At 37.7% G+C, this 25,698-nt stretch overlaps 1 protein-coding gene across 2 annotated transcripts in view; it reads left to right on the top strand.

Moving 5' to 3' along the window:
• Window positions 1–5,962, top strand: part of CIP2A (cellular inhibitor of PP2A) — a 45,021-nt gene extending 39,059 nt beyond the window's left edge. For both annotated transcript variants that reach the window (XM_002716717.6, XM_089330741.1), the window contains 4 exons: window positions 2,446–2,559; window positions 2,789–2,871; window positions 3,708–3,847; window positions 5,597–5,962. In XM_002716717.6, the coding sequence (XP_002716763.2) occupies window positions 2,446–2,559; window positions 2,789–2,871; window positions 3,708–3,847; window positions 5,597–5,767 (508 nt within the window). In that variant the 3' untranslated portion in view covers window positions 5,768–5,962. The remainder of the gene's footprint in view (window positions 1–2,445; window positions 2,560–2,788; window positions 2,872–3,707; window positions 3,848–5,596) is intronic.
• Window positions 5,963–25,698: the final 19,736 nt, after the last annotated feature.

Raw genomic sequence — 25,698 nt, 5'->3', positions numbered from 1 at the left:
TACAAGGAATACTGGGAATAATTATATATTACCTTTTTTTTTTTTTTTTAAGATGTTATTTATTTCTTTGAGAGGTGGCGTTAACAGCCAGAGAGGGAGAGACAGAGAGAAAGGTCTTCCATGTGCTGTTTTACTCCCCAAATGGCCACAACAGCCAGAGCTGGGCCCATCCAAAGCCAGGGGCCAGGAGCTTCTTCTGGGTCTCCCACTCCCATGTGGGTGGCAGGGGCCCAAGCACTTAAACCATCTTCTGCTTTCTCAGGCCATAACAGAGAGCTGGATTGGAAGAGGAGCATCTGGGGACACCATCCAGCACCCATGTGGAATGCTGGCGCCACAGGTGGAGGCTTAAACCACTGCGCCACAACACTGACCCATAATTATACATTTTTATATAGTCTAGTTAAAAATAAAACAAAAACACTCTGGGGACCTTGTGTATTATTTTAATTTATATTTTAAGGTTATTCTTTGCTTTTTTTTTTCTTTTTTCTTTTGACAGGTAGATTTATAGACAGTGAGAGAGAGAGATAGAGAGAAAGGTCTTCCTTCTGTTGGTTCACTCCCCAAATGGCCACCACGGCCAGCCCTAGGCCAGCCCGAAGCCAGGAGCCAGGTGCTTCTTCCTGGTCTCCCATGCCGGTGCAGGGGCCCAAGCACTTGGGCCATCCTCCACTGCCGTCCCGGGCCACAGCAGAGACCTGGACTGGAAGAGGAGCAACAGGGACTAGAACCCGGCGCCCATATGGGATGCTGGCACCACAGGTGGAGGATTAACCAAGTGAGCCACGGCGCTGGCCCCAATTCCTTGCTATTAACATACAGTGCAGAAATTTTTAACTTTATCAATTCTAATAGGAAATTAGTAGCATTTTGAAAATTTGTGATGTTACTTTCTGAACAGGGCATTTTTCTCTAACAACTACTTTTTCAAAATCCAAATCTGGTATTATTTGATAATAGGCACCATTAGTGTTGGGTTAAGAACTTAGGGGGTAAAGAGAGGACTTAAGAAAATATAGGCAGTGGGCCAAGAGAAACAAGGTTTCTAGGAATTGCTTGTGTTCTAGTTAGTGATTTAGAGACCAACAAGTAGAACTCCATGAATTTCCAGGTGGGTAACAATAAATTAGCCACCTGGGGAGAGGTCTGAACTATCTAAAGGTATTCAAACTCACATTTGTAGAAACTTTGTGGATAAATAAAAAACTTTTGCTGGTCATACATGGCCAATTCCTTTTTCATATTATTGTACCTACTGAAGTAAAAATGACATTTTATCATTAAGATAGTTGAGTATTAAAGTATCAATTTAGAAAACTATGCTTTCTGAGAATAGCATTGTGGCATAGTTGAGAAGCCACTGCCTGTGACTTCAGCATCCCAAAAGGGTACCACTTCAAGTCCCAGCTGTTCACTTCTGATCAAGCTCCCTGCTGATTCTCTTGTGAAGGCAATGGAAAACGACCAAAGTGCTTGGGCCCCTGCACCAATATGGGAAACCTGGTTGAATCTCCTGGCTTATGGCCTCAGCCTGGCCCAGCCTAGACCATTGCGACCATTTAGAGAGAGTGTCAGTGGATGGGAGAGCGTTCTCTCTTTCTTTTTGTTTCTTCCCCCCTCTGTAATTCACCCTTTCAAATAAATAAATAAATAAATCTTTGAAAAATTCTTTCTGTATTTACAATGCAAATTAAATAAGTAGAATTATGAGATTAAGAGCTTTAAACACGGCCGGCGCCTCAGCTCACTAGGCTAATCCTCCGCCTTGCGGCGTCAGCACACCGGGTTCTAGTCCTGGTCGGGGCGCCGGATTCTGTCCCGGTTGCCCCTCTTCCAGGCCAGCTCTCTGCTGTGGCCAGGGAGTACAGTGGAGAATGGCCCAAGTGCTTGGGCCCTGCACCCCATGGGAGACCAGGATAAGTACCTGGCTCCTGCCATCGGATCAGTGCAGTGCGCCGGTCACAGCGCACCGGCCACAGCAGCCACTGGAGGGTGAACCAAAGGCAAAAGGAAGACCTTTCTCTCTGTCTCTCTCTCTCTCACTGTCCACTCTGCCTGTCAAACAATTAAAAAATAAAAAATAAAAAAAAATTTTAAAAAAAGAGCTTTAAACAGGCAGAGAAGTTTAGATCCTTAAACTATGTATATATACCAAATTGTGTAATACAGTATCCTCTATAAAATGAAGCTCCATATCCATAAATATGAGGTTAATGTCCCACAGAATTCTATTTTATAATAAATTTAACTTCCTTAGTCAGCTAGAACAACTTTATTGTGTTTTAGAGTTCACAGTTTATATCCTGCTGGTTCCTAACATTCTTCTTAAATTTACATGCAGTTTTTATAGTTTGATAATAATTAATAACAAAGTAAACACTGAGTTTCTTTTCTCTTATGTTCCCTCCATGAAAATGCCAACTCATCTCCTTGTCTTTCCAGAAATGAAACTGTTGAGAAGAAAAATAAAGATTTACAGATCACATGTGATTCTCTGAATAAGCAAATCGATACTGTGAAAAAATTGAATGAGTCACTCAAGCAACAAAATGAAAAGTAAAATCTAGTTCTATATTCTACTTATGAGATTTTTCAAAAACATTTGTTCTATTTCTATATAGTGCATTGTTTTTCTTGATAACAATTAACATTTTTATATAAAGTATATGTTTGTTGGACTTCAGAGGGATTTAGTGTTCTTATAACTTTTCTCTTTATTTTTTGGATGAGAATCACAAATGATGTGGTTCATTGATATTTTCTTTTTCTTTTTTAATAACTTCAGGACTATCACGCAACTAATAGAGAAAGAAGAACAAAGAAAAGAAGTACAGAACCAGTTAGTAGACCGAGAGTATAAACTATCAAGTAAGTGGCTTCGTATGTAATATACAAGGTCTTTGAAAAGTTCATGGGAAATGTGTATTATGAAAAAACAAAATTTCAAGATTATTTTCCATCAAAATAAAGTTTTAATTCTGTTTTTCTGTGAGCTTTTTGAAGTACCCTCATCTATTGTCTATTTTTAACATACTTTATATTGGAGAAAAAGCATGAGTTGTCTATTTTTTACTTTTTAATTATTTTCTATTTCTCCCATTTTTAAAAATTGAAATCACTTGCTGAAAAACTTCCCTTTTTTTGATGTCATAGTTCAGAAAAGCAGTTTAGTGACATTGTTCGAATGAAAAACGCAGCACATTTTTAGAAACACAAAGGTATATGAGAAATGATTCTCCTTTTAAAATAAAAAGCAAAATTAAGGATCGGAACAGCAGGTGGCAGTGCCAGGTAACTTTTAGTTGCTGACTTCTTAATGGAATATCTAAAATCTTCCACTGAAAGATTTTGTTCTTACTCACTGTAAAGTACAGTTACCTCCCTATATGATTTTTCACAGTTGTCACTCTCCCTTTTCCTTTCAGTCATTAAGCTCTGAGGGTTCTCTTTCTTTTTAATTTATATTATATTGAGAGCAGAGGAAAGGCATAGAGATAGGGTGTTATCTGAAAGATTCTGATATAGTGGAAGAGTTGTGTGGTATTTTTTACCCAGAAAATATTATAAAGCTTTTATTTCCAACAAGAGATTCCTTATTAATTTTCCTAGCTTTCTTTTGCTGTTAAAATAGCTGTGAAGTCTTCTCAGGGTAAAGTCGGTATGAGACCTCTGAGCATACAACTGACTGTTTGGTTTGTTTTAAGATTTACTTCAAAAAACAAAACTACAAGAAGAAAAGATTAAAGTCTTACAAAAGGAAAGAGAGGATAAGGAAGAAGCCATTGATATCCTTAGAAAAGAATTAAGCAGAACGGAACAAATAAGAAAAGAATTGAGCATTAAGGTAAGAATCTGTTTAGTTTTCACTTTCAGTAAAATGAGTCTTATTGTATGAAAAGAGTGCATTTGGGTAAATTAATGTTCTTTAGCAATTTTTTAGAAGATATTATAAGTCTTTATCACAATGTGAAAACATCTATTTCCTAAAATCATTAAACATACTAGGTGTCAGTGTTTACTGCTTTCAAGTATGTGAAAAAGATAAGAAAGATTACTCAGGTTTTTTTTTTTTTTCTTTTTTTAATGATTTATTTCATAAAATTTGAAAGGCAGAATGACAGAGAAAGCAAGGGGCAAAGAAAGAAAGAGATCTTCCATCAGTTGGTTCACTCCCCTAAGTGGCAGCAATGGCTGGAGCTGGGCCAGGCTAAAGCTAGTAGCCAGGAATTCTATCCACATCTCCCACTTGAGTGTCAGGACCCCAAGTAATTGGGCCATCTTTTAGTGCTTTTCCATTTGGGTTACCATGGACCTGGATCGGAAGCAGAGCCGTTGGGACTTAAACCAGCACTCTGATATAGGATGTTGGCATTGTAGTCAGTGGCATTATCCTGCTGTGCCACAATGCCAGCCCCTTAGTTTCTAGTTCTTGCTGTCAAATGTAGGTGTTTTATGTAGGTGTACATCCTCATCTCTCTTTAGGGAATAATAGTAATAGCAATGATTCATGTTTGTTCATGGCTTTATAATTTGCCAAGGACTCTGAATCTTTTTAAATTCATCTTTAAAAAATATTAATATAAGGGGTATTTTGAAATTTCATGTAAAATGTGTATTATGAAAATGCATACTGAAAAAACATGGATTTCAAATTTTCTTCACTGATATAAGCATTATGTAATGAAAATAAACATCGTTTAATTCCATTTTCCTTAGGCTTTTTTTGTATTACTCTCATGTAAATGTTAACATCTTAATTTACAAATGAAGAAACAGAATCTGAGATTATTTTCTAAGGTCAGGTAGCTAATCAGGGGACCAATATTCTGAATCTAAATCCACTGTTCTCATTTGTTATATTTGCATAGTCTGAATGATAGCTATGAATGGTTTTTTCCGTACCAGTTATAATAAGGAGAATGAAGGCAGACCAGGATTAAAAAACTGAAGCCAGGAACTTGATACACAGTTAAGATACCACCCAGAACACCAGCATCCCTCATCAAAGTGTCTGGGTTTTCCAACTCGCAGTTCTAGCTTCCTCCTAATTTGTACCCTAAGAGACAGCAGGTTATGGCTCAACTGCTTTCACCCCACCTGTGTGGGCATTTATGGAATGAACCAGCCAGTGGAAGGTCTCTGTCTCTCTCTCTTCCTTGCTGTCTCTCTGCCTTTCAATTCAAATGAAAGTAAGTTGACAAAATATTTTTTTCTGAAAAGACTGAATTACTTCAGAGTATGAATAACAGAAGAGACATGAAATGTAATGCCATGCTATGTTTACAACTTTTTAAATTCTGCTTTAATATAGTTATCTTATTAACTCTGTGTAGTTGTATGTGGTTTCTGCAAAATTTTAGTTGCTAGCCAAACCCAAAAACACAAGTTGAAAGTGTCTGACCAATTTACATTAATCTGTTTAATTGTCTAATACTTACCATTTTATTTAATTAACTGAATATACATGTGTGATGGCTTGAAATGATTCTTACAGATAAAAAGCTAAAACACCTTAAAAATGTCTTTGAAAAGAAAACATGCGGAGTTATTTTTCCTCTCAATTTTTCTTTCTACTCTCTCCCCAATTCCTTAGGCATCATCCCTAGAGGTTCAGAAGGCCCAATTAGAAGGTCGCTTAGAAGAGAAAGAATCTTTGGTGAAACTTCAGCAAGAGGAGTTGAACAAACACTCCCACATGATAGCAATGATCCACAGTTTAAGTGGTGGAAAAATAAGTCCAGAAACTGTGAATCTTAGTATATAGAAATTACTGCATTTTGGAATGTGTAATCCCTTGAATTTTTGTTGTATTTATCTGTTGGAGAGGGGTGGGTAAGGAAGATAATTTGTGACTCCAAAGCAATAGGATATGATTATCTAATTATTAATTTAGTAAAAAATTGATCTGATGCATGTTTTTATTTGGTCTTTTGAATAGAGATTTTCTTTTTGAAAGGTTTATTTTGTGTTTCTGGCTTTTATTGCTTAACACTTTGTTTCTTATGTTAGAATATCCTTAACCTCAATTATTATTTTTCTAGAACTCTTCCCTTAGTTTCTATTTTTCTTTTGCTTGTGAATTTATTCTCATTTGTATAGCTGTCATGGGTGGCTTAACAACAGAAGTGTATCTGAGAAATGTGTTACTAAACAATATCATCAAAATGAACAAACAAAAATGAAAGGGGCTGGTGTTGTAGCATAGTGAATTAAGCTGCCGCCTGTGAAGGCAGCATCCCATTTGGGTCTGCCATTTGAGTCCTGGTTGCTCTGCTTCTGATCCAGCTCCTGCTAATGGCCTGGGAAGGGCAGCTGAAGATGGCTCAAGTGTTTGGGCCCCTGCCATCCAAGTTGGAGACATGCAGGAAGCTCCTGGCTCCTGGTTTTGGCCTGGCCCAGCCCTGGCTGTTGGTGGCCATCAGGGGAGTGAACCAATGGATGAAAGATTGTGTGTGTGTCTCCCTCTCTGTAAAAAAAAAAAAAAAAACCTTGTTCAAACATCATAGAGATACTAACATAGGCTAAGGTGGCCACAACTTTCTAGGTGACCAGAGGACTATGGTGCCACTATCATATATGCAGTCTGTTTTTAACTGAAATGTCATTTTGTGATACATAACTATTTATATTTTAAAACAAACTTTTTTAGTTTAAGTCTGAAATAATAAGTTGAAAACGCAGTTAGCAGTAGTAAAAAGTATGATGCTACTAGAGAAGTTTTTCTCTAAAGTAGCATGAAGTGAGGCATCAGTTTAAAATTATTTTTATTGTTCCATTTAAAATGAAGTAAAATATATATGGTAAATGTTCTTCATTTAAAAGGGTGCAATGATTAGTAATCAGAAATAATATCTAAAACTGGAAGCTAGATATTGTGTTAATTATATTATTTTCTCAAGTAACCAATAGTTTGTAGAATATTTATATCTTTAGTTTTTGTGATGATGACTGAGTTCTGTATCTGTGCTGGTAATACCATAGCCATGAGATGATCTGTCCTAGCCTGACCTTGTAGAGTAGAAGCAAAAAAAGTTAATTTAATGAGAAAAAAAATACCCTTGCCATTAGGCACATGTGACTGTTGAGCATTTGAAATGTGAGCCATGTAACTGAAGAATATAGTTTTACATTTTATTTAATTTACATTATAATTAATGTTCATGCTGCTGGACAATGCAAATCTAATCCATTGTTGGAAGTATGCATTTATATAACCAGCTCAATTTGCCTGTTCTTTAAGACCTATATAAATAAGTAACAATAGTTTTACTTTATCCATAGTATCACTTTTCATGGTTTCAGATACCCATGGTTAACTGCAGTCAAAGTATTTAGTGGAAAGTTTCTGAAATAAGTAATTTATGAATTTTAAGTTGTACACATTTCTGAGTAGTGTAATGAAGTATCATTGTCTTGATTTATCATGTGACATGAATCACTACTTTGTCCAGCTTATTTGTGCTGTAGATATTATCTGCCTGTTAATCACTTTGTAGTCATCTTGGTTGTTAGATTAGCTGGTGTGGTATGGCATTGCTTGTGTTCGAATATCCCTTATTATAATGACCCCAAAGCACAACTAGTGATGCTGGCAATTTGGATGTGCCAGAGAAGCCCTAAAGTGCTTCAGTATCATCTTACACTATCACAAGAAGAATGGTGAGTGTAGTACATTAAGATTTTGAGAAATACACTACTTTTATACAACTTGTACAACAACATATTTCACAATTGTTCTTTTTCATTACTAAATATAATTAAGCTGTTACTATACCTAATTTATAAATTAAACTCTTCATAGGTATGTATAAATAGAGAAAAAATCCATAGCCATATGTAGAATTTGGTAGTACTTTCAATTTCAGGAATGTACTGAAGTTCTGGAGCTTCTCTCCCTGGATAAACAGAGACTTTGATATCCCATATATATTTGTAGTAGCTTTTTATATAATGACCACAATTTTAACCTGTTTTTTCTCTCTCTGAAGAGAAAAACAATGCATTAACTTTGAAAAAGAATAGTAATAATCCTTCATCACTTTTTATCCCTTGTATTACTTATCATATTGTTCCTTGTGGTTTTCTTAATATCTTTAGTGTGCTGGACAGTTTTTTCTTTTTGCTTCTTCATACCTTAGATTAAGAAAACTTGTGTGTGTAAATATTCTTCTTAAAAAAATCATTTTGGGGCCATTGTTGTGGTGCAGTGGGTTAAAGCCATGAACTTCAGTGCCAGCATCCTATATAGACACTAATTCAAGTCTTGGCTGCACCACTTCCGGTCCAGTTCCCTGTTAATGTTCCTGGTAGGGCAGCAAAGGATGGCCCAAGTCCTTGAGCCCCTATACCCACGTGGGAGACTTGGAGGAAGCTCCTGGCTTCAGCTTTGCCCAGCCTAGTCATTGTGACCATTTTGGAAGTGAACCATCAGGTGGAAGATTTCTCTCTGTGTCTCTCCTTCTGTCTCTCTGTAACTTTGCCTTTCAATAAATAAATATTTTTTTAAAAAAAATCACTTTAATCAAATTTAAGCTACCTCCGTCATCAGGGTTTTACAAGTAATCTGTATGTATATATGCCCAGTATCTAATGGACGAAAAAAAAAAATAAAACATAGAAAGTAAATCATTATATTAGGAAAGCCGAAATCCTCTTAAAATTTAGCTAGGAAGAGTTTGTCTCTAAGGTATACATTAACACATTTCCTTTTTGCTATTTAAACTAGCCATGAACAAAGAATTAAGATTTATCTGATTGAGATTTATACTAAACTTTCTATTAATTTAGCATGATTACAAAAGAAAGTACTTAATGAAACAATGCTGTAACATAGAGTAAAATTTTAAATTTTGTCCTTTTAGACCCATTTACTTTTTTAAGATTTATTTTATTATTTGAAAGAGTTACAGAGAGAGGTAGAGACAAAGAGAGAGGTCTTCCATCCGAAGCTAGGAGCCAGGAGCTTCTTCCAGGTCTCCCACCTGGGTGCAGGGGCCCAAGGACTTGGGCCATCTTCTACTGCTTTCCCAGGCCATAGCAGATTTGGATTGGAAGAGGAGCAGCCGGGACTCGAACTGCCTCCCATATGGGATGCTGGCACTTCAGGCCAGGGCTTTAACCCACCACACCACATCGGCGAACCTTAGACCCATTTACTTTTATGTCATAAAGATTTGTTAGTTAATTAGGATTGTTATTTTAGGCTTTTTGAGTCATACAGTCTCTCTTGCAATTACTCAGCCTTGCAACTGTAGCATAAAAGCAGCCATAGATAATTCATAAATATTTATGAGTTTGAATAAAACTTTATTAACAAAACATTGAAAGCTTCATGGTCAAATATTCTCTTTATGTTTGATCATTTTTGTCTGAAGATTCTATTTGATGGTATTATAGCCGCTTCATTCTTTTTATATTTTTTATTGGCCTGGTATATCTTTTTCTGTCAATTTACTTTTAACCTGTGTGTCTATATATAATACGCATGACTTTTTATAACATATAGTTAGGTCTTTTTTTTTTTAATCTCATTTTACAACTTAAATACTTTCACAAGCCTCTTAGAGTTATTACTGTACAACTTAACATAAGATGCAGAAACCTTAAAAAATGTAGAAACCTGGGGCCGTCGCTATGGCACAGCGGGTTAACGCCCTGGCCTGAAGCGCCAGCATCCCATATGGGCACCAGTTCAAGACCTGGCTGCTCCACTTCCAACCCAGCTCTCTGCTTTGGCCTGGGAAAGCAGTAGAAGATGGCCCAAGTCCTTGGGCACCTGCACCCACGTGGCAGACCTGGAGGAACTGCTCCTGGCTTCTGGCTCCTGGCTCCGGATCAGTGCAGCTCCAGCCGTTGTGGCTAATTGGAGAGTGAACCAGTGGATGAAAGACTCTCTCTCTCTCTCTCTCTCTCTCTCTCTCTCTCTCTCTGCCTCTCCTCTCTCTGTGTAATTCTGACTTTCAAATAAATAAATCTTAAAAAAAAAAAAAGTAGAAACCTTGCAACAATATAGATCCATTTATCCCTTTATCTTTCTAATTCATATGTATGTTGCATCTGTATGGATAACTAATCCCTGAAATAATATTACAAGTTTTGCTTTAAATAATTATATGGAAAAACTCTGACTCTCAACACATCAGTGTATTTATTTGCATGTAGTAATACAAAATAAATTCTTCAGTGTGACATTTTCTTCTCTTTGGAAATAGTAAAAACTTTTAGGCATATGCCGGAAATATGCTATTTGTCTTCCACCTTTTATACACTATTTTTTTGCATCCATTGGTGATTATTTTTTGCATCCATTGGTGATTCTTGCCTGAATCAGCTATTACTGTGATTGTCAGTTGTTTACTTTCTGTTTCTTTTTAATGATAGAAAATTGGACATTTTGTTAATGATATGATGTACTGAGAATAACATTATAAATTGCTGAATCATTTAATTACTTCATTGATAAAACTATAATATTCATATTTGTGAATTAGTATGTATGCAGTTTCTTTGTATGTGCTCTTATAAGCCAAAAATTTGAGTATTGCTTTTTGTATTTTAAGAAAATAAGCATTTTGAATATATTTTTATTAGGCCATAGGACACTTTGGATATTGCTTTCCTACCTAAAAACTGCAAGTAGAAAATTGTTTATTGAAATCCTAAGATTCCATTGGTTTGGAATCTTGGCTTGGCTCTCTTGATGATGACCAAAAAATATTGTGTGTTGCCCATAATAATTAATAAATCTTTTGAGATTAGAAATTAATTATAGGGCCAATGCTGTGGTATAATGGGTAAAGCCGCCGCCTGCAGTGCTGGCATCCCATATGGGTGTCAGTTCAAGTCTTGGCTTCTCCGCTTCTGATCCAACTCTGCTGTGGCCTAGGAAAGCAGTAGAAGATGGCCCAAGTCCCTGGGCCTCTGCACCCATTTGAAAGACCCAGAAGAATCTCCTGGTATCAGATCAGCACAGCTCCAGCAGTTGTAGCCGTTTGGGGAGTGAACTAGTGGATGGAAGACCTCTATCTCTCTGCCTCTGCCTCTCTAACTGTTTCAAATAAATAAATAAATCTTTAAAAAGAAAAGAAATTAATTATACAATCCAGCCTGTGCTGAGTTTATATTCAGGATTAGATAATGTAAAAGAAATTAAGATCTAGCCTATGCATTATTTAAATAGGAAAATATTTTGATGTATTTTTTGTTACGTGGTAATGAGGCTGTACTTGAAAGTATATGTCTATTCCATACACTGAGAAAACATTGTGAAGTTTTAAAAGGGGTTTTTTTTTGAATTTACAAATCACTTTGAAATCTTACATAATCTTACTTGGTTCTGTAGCTAATTCTCTCTAACTCACTTTTTCCTGTCATTCAAAGATTGTGAGGCCTGGTTTGTTTATGTTTGTTTTCTTCTATACAAAGAAATACCCTAGAAGAAACTTAATCAAATCACCATAAATGAATGCCATCAAAACTCAACTGTTTTGCACTATTGAGGTACAAATATGTCTTCATAAAGGTCCTTAAATACAAGGAAGATGAAGTAAGCATACTGCTTCCTAATGCATTTTTTTTTTTAGTTATCTCGTTCCCTAGGGGGACCCAATGATGTATGCTCTTGGTTTCTCAAGATGGATAATCCAAGGATACATAGCAAAGGGCTTTTAATATGAATCCACTGATGTATTAGAGTTACATTTTCAAAGTCAATAAAGTGGATTACATTTCAGTTTCATTACGTTATTAAAAACTAATTTTCCAGTAAGTAGCTGAGCATTTGTCAGGGATTTAGTAGTGAGCAGGATTCTGCCTCTCCATTACATTGTCTGTACTTTTATACTTGTAGATACATTTCATCTCACTTATCTGAGAAAGCCAAAAGATACAGTGTATTATCCTTGTCTCAAACTTCAAACAAAAGGATTATGATCAGTCCTAGGAAAAGACAACACTGTTTATGTTCAATTAGGCAGGATTTCCATTTGTACACAAATAAAGACTAGTAACAACTGCTATGACCTGGGAAAGCAGTGGAAGATGAAGATGGCCGAAGTCCTTGGGCCCCTGCACCTGCATGGGAGACTTGGGGGAGGCTTCTGGCTCATGGCTTCGGATCGGCGCAGCTCCGGGCATTGCAAGCATTTGGGAAGTGAACCAGCAGATGGAGGACCTCTCCCTCTCCCCATCTCCCCCTCTTCCCCCCGTCTCTCCCTCTCCCTTCCTCTCCCCCCTCCCTGCCTCCCACCCTCCATAACTCTGCTTTTCAAATAAATCTTTTATAAATAAGCAAAAAGCTATGTACTAATCTGTGTAGTTCTTACAGTTAAAAATGAAAGGATTCTGAGCGATGAATCTAGGCCACTTGAATTACAAAAAGGTACTGAAACTCTAAATTTCATTTTCCAGAAAGATATTCCATGCTTCTGTATTTATTTATTTTGATTTATTTATTTATTTCAGTTTATCTATTTGAAGGCAGAGTTACGGAGAGGGAAGAAGAGAGAGAGACAGAGGTCCTTTGCTGATTCACTCCCCACTTGAGTGGAGATGCACCTATCCGAAACCAGGAACCAGGAGGGTTTTTTTCTGCTTTCCCAGGCCATAGCAGAGAGCTATGGATCAGAAGTGGAGCAGCTAAGACTCGAACCCGTGCCCATATGGGATGACAGCACTGCAGGTGGCAGCTCTACCTGCTATGCCACAGTGCTGGCCTCAATCCTGTTTTTCAAAAGACTTGGAAGAACTTTCATAAATTTTATAAACGGGACAATTGTGACTTCATAGAAGTAAAGTTAGAAGTGAACTTTTACTTGTATTCTAAAATTTTGAAAAATGTTACTTTAACTTTCTGAAATCATGTTTTAAAGTAGGGGTTTTGTAACCACATCCAGATTTGACTTCTAGTTCTACCTAAGGAAAGTGTTTACCTAAATTTAGTTTTGTTCCTCTGTAAATTAGGGTTAATTCGTACCTGTTAGGAAAAATATATTAGAAAAAATACAATAAACGTCAGCTTTTAGTAGGATTTCATTAAGTACTTTATTGTCCTTTTGAAGGGGAGATGAGATAGAAAGCTTTTTCTTTCTTTTGTTCATAGTTCCTTATTTCTCTTAAATCTATAGGCAGTTGTAGAAAGTAAAGTTAATAGTAAAGATTCTGAATTCTTAGAAGTAATAGAGAGTGGTGAGGTTAGTGTTAGGAGTTAAATCTGCACATTATTCTTGTTTGTACCTAAGATACCTTTTATTGACTAAACTATACTTGTCTGATTTTCTCTCCAGTCTAATTTATTTGTATTAAGTAGCTATCTGAAGCAGTAAAGGAAACATTTTTCTGTTTGAAAGAAGCATTTTTCATACTTTAGCCTTCTCTTACATGTCTTTTCCAATTAATAACTATGCCCGCATTGTTTATTGTGAAGTTATACATTGTTATTCAGTTTCTTAGGAGAAATCACACAGAGGGTTGCTTGAGAAAAGCTTGCCAAATACAGTAACAAAACTCTATCTAAGACTTGAATCCGATTATATTTCTAGCTGTTTTGACAGACTAGGCAACACTGAGAGCAAACAAGTTTTAAACATACTTGACCTCTTAAGCCTCATTGATTTTCAAGTTAATTAGGATTTTCCTATTCTGTGTTAATATTTCTATTGAGAACTGTCTGGTTTGGACTAACTTTTTTTAAAGTCCAAAAATGTTTAGTGCTGTATATCCCAAATAAAGATTTTTTCCTGTGTTTACAAAAATATAAAGGTTATAAGCATATTAGAAATTTGTATAGGATCAGAAGGAGAGGTAGCTTAGTTGAAGCTGACCTTGTATAAACAATTTTAGAAAACAAGGTCACCTTGAGTTGTTTATTCCAGTTGCTGTTTCATGCAGATACTCTTTATAAATTAGACTAATTGAAACTGTGATTTGAGTTACTGCTATCCTTTAACTACTGAATAAAACGTGGATCATTGATATTGAAGGTTGATCAAGCTAGTGTAATGTCTCATTTACTGTACAGCTTGGGTGAATATTTAACTTGTGATCATTCTGCTAATATTTCCAGAAACTTTTTCTTTTATAAGGTTAGTTAAGTGAGCATTACATATTAATCAACTTTATTTCTTTGTGTTTCATGTAGATCTTACCCATTTTATGAGTAATACTGTCACCTTGATTTTCTAACTGTAAGTTAAATTAAAAATGTATTCAGGGAATTGGAGTAGAATATAAGCATGTGGTGTAAAATTCAGAAATTAAGAAAAGATGCATGGGCTGATTTCTGCCCTGAAATGTAAAGAGCTTGTTTTCCACTCTCACAAGAAGAAAGCTGGACAAACCCCCCAAAAATCAATGTTTTTTCTTAGATCCATTAGAGAAATGTGGGCACAGGACAAGCCACCACAATAAGAACTGTAGAGACACATGAATGCAGAGCATATACCTTAGCTTACCTGAAGCACTTTAGCAGTAAATGTGATAAATTGCTGGAGACCGGGAACTAATGTGAAAGTTGAAGGGCCCTTTCCCATTCATTTATTCTGGTTTGGAGTACCATAGGCAGCCATGATGCCCAGCCAGAATGGCATGATTTTGATGCCTAACTCCTATAAGTACTGGTGGTTCCAGTGGACATGTGATACATCCAGCTGGCCTGAAAGATCTGCAGATGCAACACCTGGCAAGCAAAAGCCCGCTGCATTGCTCAGCATCCTGTGGCTGAAGCCGTCCATGCTGTAATATATCCCGCTGAGGTTTCACCAAAGTACAAAGTAGCAGAGGCACCCAGTGGGCAGAATTAGCGTGACCAGTGGATGGAAGACATCTCTCTCTGCTTCTGCCTCTCTGTAACTCTGCCTTTCAAATAAATAAATCTTTTAAAAAAATAGAACAGGATATTGGAGGAAGGAAGATCAAGTGGTATTAGGGACTTGTAATAAATATGCAGGGGAGAAAAATAACCAACAACTTTGTGAAACAGCTATCAACCCTAAAAAGCAAAATGTCCCCCACACCCAATCCTTAATTCCGCAAAGCAGCTCGTCAGCTTGTCCTGAACAAATCAGACCTCTAGGGTCTTAGTGAAAATGCCTATGCCACCCTTGGACTCTGGTGGGTGCCACATCTAGGCTCATTTGTATTGCCCACCTTTAGGTGGCACTTGGAGATGCTACCCTCCTAAAAAGTATGCTGTGTTGCACCCACTAGAATGGCCCCATGTCCTTGCGGTCCTGAAAAACTGATTCCCCACATCTACTGTTAGAAGTGAAACAGCAGAGGCTTACCATAGCACCCAGATGTCACACTCCACATCCTGAGTGGTGCGTTGTGCCCAGTGTCACCAAAACCCCCAAATATAACAGCTGTATCTCCGTTTGCAGGGAAAATTCATCTATTTTTAAGAAAGTTACCCTGGGCTGGCGCCCTGGCTCAATAGGCTAATCCTCCGCCTAGTGGCGCCAGCACACCAGGTTCTAGTCCCAGTCGGGGCGCCGGATTCTGTCCCGGCTGCCCCTCTTCCAGGCCAGCTCTCTGCTGTGGCCCAGGAGTGCAGTGGAGGATGGCCCAAGTGCTTGGGCCCTGCACCCCATGGGAGACCAGGAGAAGCACCTGGCTCCTGCCATCGGATCAGCGCAGTGCGCCGGCCACAGCGCACCAGCCGCGTCGGCCATTGGAGGGTGAACCAATGGCAAAGGAAGACCTTTCTCTCTGTCTCTCTCTCTCACTATCCACTCTGCCTGTCAAAAAAAAAAAAAAAAAAAAAAAAAAAGAAAGTTACCCTTGGGGTCACGCCATGGCGCAGTAGGTTAATCCTCCACCTGTGGCTCCAGCATCCCATATGGGCGCCAGTTCATGTTCCAGCTGCTCTTCTTCCAACCCAGCTCTCTGGTGTGGCCTGGGAAAACAGTAGAATATGGCCCAAGTCCTTGGGCCCCTGCAGCAATGTGGGAGACCAGGAAGCACCTGGCTCCTGGCTTCGGATCGGCGCAGCACGCCGGCTCTAGTGGCCATTTGGGGAATGAACCAACAGAAGGAAGACCTTTCTGTCTGTCTCTCTCTCTCACTGTCTATAACTCTACCTGTCAAATAAATTAAAAAAAAAAAAAAGAGAGAAGGTATGAAAAAGATATGCCATGCAACAGAAACAAAAAGTACACAGGAGTAGCCATACTTCTATCAGAAAAAACTGATGTTGGATCAAAAACTAGAAAGAGGAAAAGAAGATATATAATGATGAAGGGGTCAACTCAAAAGAAGGTAATTATAAATGTATACATAACCATTACTGGAGCATCCAATAATGAAATATTGATATAAAAGGAGATAAACTCTAAATTCACTAGTTGTTGATTTCATTCCTACCCTCTGACAAATGGATAGTTTAGTCCAAAAAATCAACAAAAAACCATTGCAGCATTGCAGTTAAATTCTGCTATAGACAAAATAGTAAGCTACATTTACAAAACATTTGATCCCACAGAATGCAGAAAACACATCACTGTGTGGAATTTCTTCAGAATTAAAAAAAAATCAAATATCTTTTCTGATCTCACAGAAATAAAAGTAGAAATGAACAAGAAGAACCTAAGAAACTGTAAAAGTCACATACAAATTAAACAACATGCTCTTAAGCAACCAATGAAAAATCAAAAGATTAGAAAGAAAATATGTTTGGGGCCGGAGCCATGGCTCACTTGGCTAATCCTCCGCCTGCAGCGTCGGCACCCCGGGTTCTAGTCCCAGTTAGGGCACTGGATTCTGTCCCGGTTGCTCCTCTTCCAGTCCAGCTCTCTGCTGTGGCCTGGGAAGGCAGCGAAGGATGGCCCAAGTGCTTGGGCCCGCACCCACATGGGAGACCAGGAGGAAGCACCTGGCTCCTGGCTTCAGATTGGCGCAGAGCACCGGCCGTAGCGGCCATTTTGGGGGGTGAACCAATGGAAGGAAGACCTTTATGTCTCTCTCTCTCTCTCACTTACCATCTAACTCTACCTGTCAAGTAAGGGGAAAAAAAGAAAGAAATCATGATTTTAGGCAAATTTTACAAACATCAAAAGTAGTATTAAGGGGAGCAATTTATAGCAATCAGTGCCAATAACAAAAAAAAAGTAAACAACCTAACAAGCTCAAGAAACTAATAAAGCATAGCAAACTACAAATTAATGGGAAATAATGAAGATCAAAAGTAAATACATAAAATAGAAACTAATTAATAAAAATGAAACAAGGATGGTTTGCTGAAGAGAGAACCAAAACTGCCAAATCTTTAGCTGGACTAAAGAATAAAAGAGAAGCCCCAAATAAATAAAATCAGACAAATAAGGAGCCAATACAACTAATACTAAAGAAATGTAAAGGATCATTAAGAACATCTGTGAACAAATTTACATTCAAGAAATTGGAAAAAATGGGAAAAATGTGGACACATATTGCCTACCAGAATTGGAGGAATAAAAATTTGTAAGCTGAAAAGAGCAATAATAAGGAATGAGATTTGAATTAGTAATACAATTCAACAGACAGACCCAAATCTATGACTTTACTGATGAATTTTACCAAATATTTTAACTACACTAATTCTTTTTTTTATTTCACAGGTAGAGTTATAGACAGTGAGAGAGAGAGACAGACAGAAAGGTCTTCCTTCCGTTGGTTCACTCCCTTAATGGCCACTACAGCTGGCGCTGCACTGAAGCCAGGAGCCAGGTGCTTCCTCCCGGTCTCCCAAGCAGGTGCAGGGACCCAAGCACCTGGGCCATCTTCTGCTGCCCTCCCAGGACACAGCAGAGAGCTGGACTGGAAGAGGAGCAACCAGGACTAGTACCTGGCACTCCAACCGGGACTAGAACCCAGGGTGCCGGTGCCGCAGGCAAAGGATTAGCCAAGTGAGCCATGGCACTGGCTGCTAATTCTTATTAATTTCAAATTGTGAGGACAGCATTTCTCTGACACCAAATACAAAAGCACACACATTCTTGACAAAGTATTTGCAAAACAAATTCAACAATATATCAAAAACATTACACATCACACTCATTAAGTGGGATTTATCTCAGTGATGTGAGTTTGGTTCAACATGACATCTCAGTTAAGGCGATAAAACAATTCAAGGAAAAACTAAATGCAAATTCATCTAAACAAATGCAGAAAACATTCAATAAAATCCAACATGCTTAAGTGATTTTGATAACACTCAAAATTTTGAATATGAAAGGACTTTACATCAACATAATAAAGACTATTAAGTGACCAAACATTGAGTAATAGCATAAACTGAAAAAAATCAACTAATCAAAAAAAGATACAGAAATCACACAGATGATAGAATTTATTATATAAATAATGCAATTTTTCTTCTAACTATAGCATATATTCCAGAAATCAGAAGTATCAAACATACTAAGTACAGCATGCAATAATTGTTATTGTTCAAGAAGTATTGACCTCAAGATGAGCAAAATCAAAGAATTTCATGAAACATAATTTGAGAATTATTGCTGTAGGTTATTGGAAATTAATGAAGACTTATTTTGCAAAATTCATTATGAAAATAGTGGTATTTTAGGAATACTGAATGGATATTGGAGTGCAGCATAGAATTGGTGGGGAGACCATGGGCAGCTATTTCAGGCATGAGAGAATTATATTAACACAACAGGGAAATGAGAACCTTTTTTTTTTTTTTTTTTTTTTTTTGACAGGCAGAGTGGAAGAGAGAAAGGTCTTCCTTTTGCCATTGGTTCACCCTCCAATGGCCGCCGCGGCCGGCGCACTGCAGCCAGCACACCGCGCTGATCCGATGGCAGGAGCCAGGTGCTTATCCTGGTTTCCCATGGGGTGCAGGGCCCAAGGACTTGGGCCATCCTCCACTGCACTCCCTGGCCACAGCAGAGAGCTGGCCTGGAAGAAGGGCAACCGGGACAGAATCCGGTGCCCAGACTGGGACTAGAACCCAGTGTGCCAGCACCGCAAGGCGGAGGATTAACCTAATGAGCCACGGCTCCGGCCGAAATGAGAACCTTAAGGATAGCAGTGGGAATACAGAGTAAGAGCCATTATTTTTAATAGTCTGTAAGTAACATATCTGCCTATATGAAGAATTGAAACTTGACACTTAGGAAAGTGGTTTAGTAACTACACAAAGAAGTGTACAACTATTAGAGTAGAAGTTGTAAGGAATGAAAACTGAAAAACAGTTATGAAGTTTGGTAAGGGAGCTCCACTCTGACCTTTCAATTTCAGGGAAGCACACATAGGAAAAGGAGCACATGGAGACAGTAGGCAAGCTTTCTTCATGAGAGATAAAAGAGGACAGAAAATAAAATAGGTAATTTTACTATTCTAAAAATTTTCGTATGTGATAGTTAATGTTTTATCTTAACTGTATCATAGGACCCACACATTTAGATAAACATTATTATGGCTGTCTCTGTTAGGGTGTTTTTGGATGAGATTAATATTTGAATTGGTAAACTGAAGCAGATTGTCCTCCTGAATGCCAGTGCACCTCATATGCAATCAGTTGAAAGAATGAGTCAAATAGAAAGACTGACTTGTGAGAATGAGATGGAATTGCTCCTGCTTGATTCTCCTTAGAGTTGAAACATTGGTCTTTTTCTGATCTCTAGATTCTAACAGAAACACTGGCTTTTCTTTGTTCTCTTGGCTGCCAGTTTCCAGAATGGAACTTATACCAACAGGTCTTTAAATCTAAGACCTTCTGATACAGATTGCAACTATATTTTATCTCCTGTGTTTCCAAGCCAACTGCAGAAATTGGGACTTCTCAGCCTCCATAATTATGTAAGTCATCTCTTTATAATATCTCCTCTCCCTCCCCATCTCCTTCTACTACTCTCAATATACACACACACACAATTCCGTTTTGCTGAAGAACTTGGACACATGTTTCATCTTTTTTTCTTTTTTTTGCCATGTATTTTTTATTTACATAAACTGAACAAATTTCATGTGTTTCTTATATGTCAACTTAGGAGCATAGTGTTACTTCAACCCTACTCTCCCTTCTCCTTCCTGTCTTACTCTTTTAATTTTTATGATAACATAATTTCAGTTTATTTTGTACTCATAAGTAAAGAACTCAAGAAATAGTAAGAGGAAAAAGACCAATATGTCTCAACAGTAGATACAAGGGATGTAAATAATAAATAAAAAATGTCAGTTATATGCATTATAGTTTTTGTACTCTATTAGTTACCATGGATGAGGGAAATCATATGATATTTGCCTTTTGGTACTGGCTTATTTCACTAAGTATAATGGTTCTCAGCTACATCCATTTTGTTGCAAAAGACAGAATTTCATTATTTTTATAGCTGAGTAGTATTCCATAATATGTATATAAAAGGAAATGTTATCCATTCATCAGTTTGTGGCCATCTGAGTTGTTCTATATCTTAACTATTGTGAATTAAGCTGCAGTAAACACGGGGTTTCAGATAACTATCATATGCTGATTTCATACCCTTTGGGTGTATTTCCAGGAATGGGATGGCTAGGTAATAATGTAGATCTAATTTCAGATTTCTGAGAAATCTTCATACCATATTCCATAATGGCTATTGATTTAATTATATAATAATCATAAATATCACCATTTTTCATTACATTCCCATGAACAGTATATTAAGGTATCTTTTTTCCCCACATCCTCACCAGTGTTTATTGTTTTTTTTTTCCCCATATCCTCACCAGCATTTATTGTTTTTTGATTACACTATGAGAGTCATCCTAACTGGAGTGACATGAAACCTCATTGTGGTCTTTATTTACATTTCCCTGATGGCTAGTGATGCTGAGCATTTTTTCATGTGTCTGTAGGCAATTTCAATTTCAATTTTTGAAAAATACCTGTTCAAATCCTTTGCCCATTTTTTAACTGGATTGTTTATTTCGTTGTTGCTAAGTTTCTTGAGCTCGTTATATTCTGGTTCTTAATCCTTTATCAGTTGCATAGTTTGCAAATATTTTCCCCCATTCTGTAAGTTGCCTCTTAACTTTGTTGAGTGTTTCCTTTGTGGTGGAGAAGCTTTTTAGCTAGATGTAATCCATTTGTCTATTTTTGCTTTTATTGCTTGTGTTTCTGGGATCTTTTCCAAGAAGTCTTTTGCCTATGCCAATATCTTTCAGAGTTTTCCCAAAGTTCTCATCTAGTAATTTGATGGTCTCAGATCATAGATTTAGATTCTTGGTCCATTTTGAGTGGCTTAGTTCTCAGATTTTTCAAGCAATAGAATTCTGATTCCTTCCTCACAGTCTGACACCTTACCTGTACTGTGAGAACTTTGTTAGTCTACTGGGATTCAAATACATCTCCACTTGGGCATCAAAACCTGTAATTACATAAGACTTTACCTTTGACAAATCACACATGTCTTTTTATAGCTTTTTGGTCATCATATATGACAAAATGAGCATAGTGGAAGTATTTCCATGTAATTCAATTACAGAGGAATAGAAGCATTAAATAAACTCTCCAGGGTCCAGAGCTGATTAATAATATATAATTACAGGGGGTCAGGTCATCTGGATCCATAGTAAACACTGGTTTTCTTGCCTTCCCCTTCATGTCAAACTTCCTTGAAACTATGGCACTCACCTCTGCCTTAACTTTTTTCTACTGCCTTCAGTAGGAAATGTCTCTAATGCAATCTTCTTTCTAGTTCAAACTTGACTTTGCCATTCATTCCTCAGCTCAAAATTGCTACAAAAAGAGCTCTACTGTCTTTTAAAATGTTTCATTGCTTTAGTATATCCAAGTCAAATGAAACAAAACATATATATTTGAGACTAGGAAGAGAAATTCAATAAGCCATAAGTTTATCTCATAAAAAAAGCTTCTAGCCCATGAAAATGTTTGATTTAATTATATCATCATCGTAAATATCATCATTTTTCATCCTCAAATACATTATAATTTAAAGTTACAGATTGTTAGGACACTGGTAAATCGAAACCACAATTTAAAAATCAATACATTGTCTTGACATTATATTTATTCTTACATGAATTCACCATTAACATTAGTATGACTTGAGTATCACAAATTTTGTCCTTTTGTACACCTCTGACATTTAAGATGAAATATTAGGGATTTCAAGATGGCTGAATAGGAAAATGATGTGCTGATTCTGACCAGGATTTCCCAGGATATAGTTGGCAAGAAGTTTGCAATGGAAATTCTACAAAAAGATGAGGGATACTGTGGTGCAGTGTGGAAAGTGTGGATGCCCAGCAGCAAGTGGGGGATACCACCCACAACTCCTGCAGCAAGAGGTATGGAGGAGATACCAGCTTCTGAGAGAGAAGTGAGAGCAGAATGTGGCAGCCTGTGCCACTACCTAAGGGAGTACCTTGCGGACCACACTGACATAGAGTTCAGCCTAGAGCACTAGTAGGGTGCTGATCCAGTGAAGAAAAAGAGAACTTTCTCTCTGCAACCTAATAAGGGCACCCAGGAACTGACAGGCAGAAACGCCATCATGTCTCCCGCACATGACTAGCAGGTTTTACCAGAGAGGAAAATCCTTGTTCCCCACTGACTTTGAATCTGGCTGGGAGGGTTGGCAGGGGGCTGGACATCCACTTAGGATTGTGAGGTGCTCCAATCCCCCCAACTTATCATGGGCTCCAGGGCTCAAACAACGAAGGTGATGCATCCATAGGTACCTGGCTCTGGGAACACCTTTGAACTCTCTGTTGATGGGGCAGGCTTGCAGGGCTGAGAGTGGATCCTCTGTATCCCACCACTGTGGGAGCCTTGTGAGCAATGACTGTGAGAATTCTGTGACTGCATTATAGGGTGTGGGATGTAATTGGGTCTTTGGGCAATCACTGTGTCTGGGGTCAAAGGCTCAAAACTCCCTGACTGCCTGAGGTTGGTCATTGCAGAGGGTTCTGGGCTTACACTGAGAACCACCAAAATCCTTTGTGCAGTTCATCTGCCTGTGGAAGTGGGGTTGTACCCACTGTGGTCTAAACCCAATATTGATCAACTTGGAAGAGAAGAGATGGGGTTATGATTATAATAGGCATGATCATACCCTCCCACCTGCTTACAATAGACGAGATCTACCATGCCCAAAATGAGTGTAACACTGGATTCTTACCCCACCCTTGAGCACTGAGCAGAGCTCCCTGGCTCCAAACAGCACATGCCTCTGGATATCCACTGAAGGTGTAGACACTCCACTAAGCTACAGAAGCATAGTTCAAACATAAAACCATCCGAGGAGAAAAACAACAAGTGTTTCCATAAATGGCTTAAAAATGCAGAAATGCAAGAAACAAGAGTAAGAAAGACAGCATGGCTCCCCAAAATGAACACAACACTTCAATATTAGAATGTGAAGATGAAGATATTGATGAAATGCCTAAAATGAATTCAAAAGATGATCTTAAAGTTACTCAGAAACACAGAGAAACAAATTCATGAGATAAAGAAATCTATATATGATATGGATGAAAAATTTTGCCAAGAGGTACTGAAGAGAAATCAAACTGAAATATTAATGATGAATTCAAAATGTCAAATAGAAATATAGCAGAAGTCCTCAATTATAGACTTCATGAGGCAGAAGAAAGAATATTTGAGCCAGAAGACAAATCCTTGGACATATCTCAGACAAAAAAAGAAGACAAAATTACAAAAACTGGAAAGTGTTTGAGATTTATGGGATACTATCAAACGATGTTTTAGGAGGTTCTGAAGGTCTATTCAGAGAAATAATATCAGAAAACTTCCCTAAAATGGAGAAGGAAAGGGACATCCAAGTACAGGAAGCACATATACTCCTAGTAGGCACAATCAGAAAAGATCTTCACCATGAAATATTATAGTCAAAATTTCAACAGCAAAACATAAAGAAAAGACCCTAAAATATGCTTGAGAGAAATACCAGATTACCTTCAGAGCATCCCCAAATATACTATCAGCTATTTCTCATCAGAAACTCTATAGGCTAGGAGGTAATGGAGAGTCATAGCCCAAGTCCTAAATGAAATTGTCAACCCAGAATCATAGTACAAGGTAAGGTATCAGACTGTGAGGGAGGAATCAGGATTCTATTGCCTGGAAGTTCCGAGGACTAAGCAAAGCTACAGTCATGGAGGAATTGGGTTTTTGTACAGGAAACCAAAATACATGTGCAAATTGGGAATCCATTTATTAGGACTTAAATTTAGGATTTCACTAAAAGAGAAATGTAGAAATGGAAATCGGATGTAATGATAAGAAATGCATCACCATCAATTTCAACAAAGTGAAACCATCGCCTTGTGAGCTTTTTAAATGCCTCCTCATAAAAGCCAGAACTAACCTCAGAATCTTGATTTAGGCTAAACTTACAGATGAAGAGAAACATTACCTCCCCAGGTTTGGAAGTAAAGAGAGGTACTAGGAAGAGAACCAAGCAAATCTTTATCATAAACATTTTAAAAATATTCTGTAAAAGATAGCCTTATAAAATTGAAGAACTGGGGCCAGGCCTGGCATAGCAGGTAAAGCTGCCACCTGCAGTGCCAGCATCCCATATGGGCTCCAGTTTGAGACCCGGCTGCTCCACTTCTGATCCAGCTCTCTTCGATGGCCTGGGAAAGCAATAGAAGATGGCCCAAGTCCTTGGGCCCCTGCACCCACATGGGAGACCCAGAAGAAGCTCCTGACTCCTGGCTTCAGATCGGCGCAGCTCCTGCCATTGCAGCCATCTGGGGAGTGAACAAGTGGATGGAACACCTCTCTCTCACTCTCTTTCTCTCTCTCTCTGCCTGCCTCTGCCTCTCCCTCTCTGTAACTCTGCCTTTCAAATAAATAAATAAATCTTTTAAAAAAATGAAGACCATTTTCAGACTCCTACTTTTTATTCATGGATCACTATTAGAGCATTTCTTGTTATTAATCCAAGGCGTTCTCTGAACTATATGATCCTTCTTAAACTACTGTACAAATCATTGCACTGCTCAGTAACAGAGTACTAATGAGACACCTAGATTTTTTTGAATTTATAACATTTTTTTCATGAATACAACTTTAGAAATGTAGTGATTCTTCCCACCATACCCACACTCCCACCCACACTCCCACCACTCTTCCTCTTCGCTCTCTTATTCCCATTCTTATTTTTACTAAGATATATTTTCAATTAACTTTATATACATATGATTAACTCTATACTAAGTAAAGAGTCCCATACACTGTATGAAAAAAAAAAAAAAACTGTTCCTCAACAGTGGAGATAAAGGCTGTTCAAAGTAGTTGCATCTTGAAATGTTAATTTCACTTCTATAGGTTACCTTTTAGTTGCTCTATTAGTTCTCACAGATCAGGGAGAACATATAGTATTTGTCCTTTTGGGAATAGCTTATTTCACTATGTATAATATTGTCCAGTTTCATCCATTTTGCTGCAAATGACCGGATTTCATTTTTTAACTACTATGTAGTATTCCATGATGTATGTATCCCATAATTTCCTTATCCACTCTTCAATTGACAGGCATTTGGGATGATTTCATATTGTAGCTATTGTGAAGTGAGCAGTAATAAACATGGGTATACAGATAACTTGTTCAAATGATTATTTCATTTCCTGGGGGTATATTTCCAGGAGTTTGATGGCCAGCTCATATGGTAGGTCTATATTCAGATTTTTGAGGTATCTCCATACAGTCTTCCATAGCTACT

This window comes from Oryctolagus cuniculus, chromosome 4 (genome assembly GCF_051225735.1).
Source record: "Oryctolagus cuniculus isolate XC-2025 breed Fujian yellow rabbit chromosome 4, ASM5122573v1, whole genome shotgun sequence".
Classification (NCBI taxonomy): domain Eukaryota; kingdom Metazoa; phylum Chordata; class Mammalia; order Lagomorpha; family Leporidae; genus Oryctolagus; species Oryctolagus cuniculus.
The sequence above is the reverse complement of the archived record's forward strand: the minus strand, read 5'-3'. Positions and strand labels throughout refer to the sequence as shown.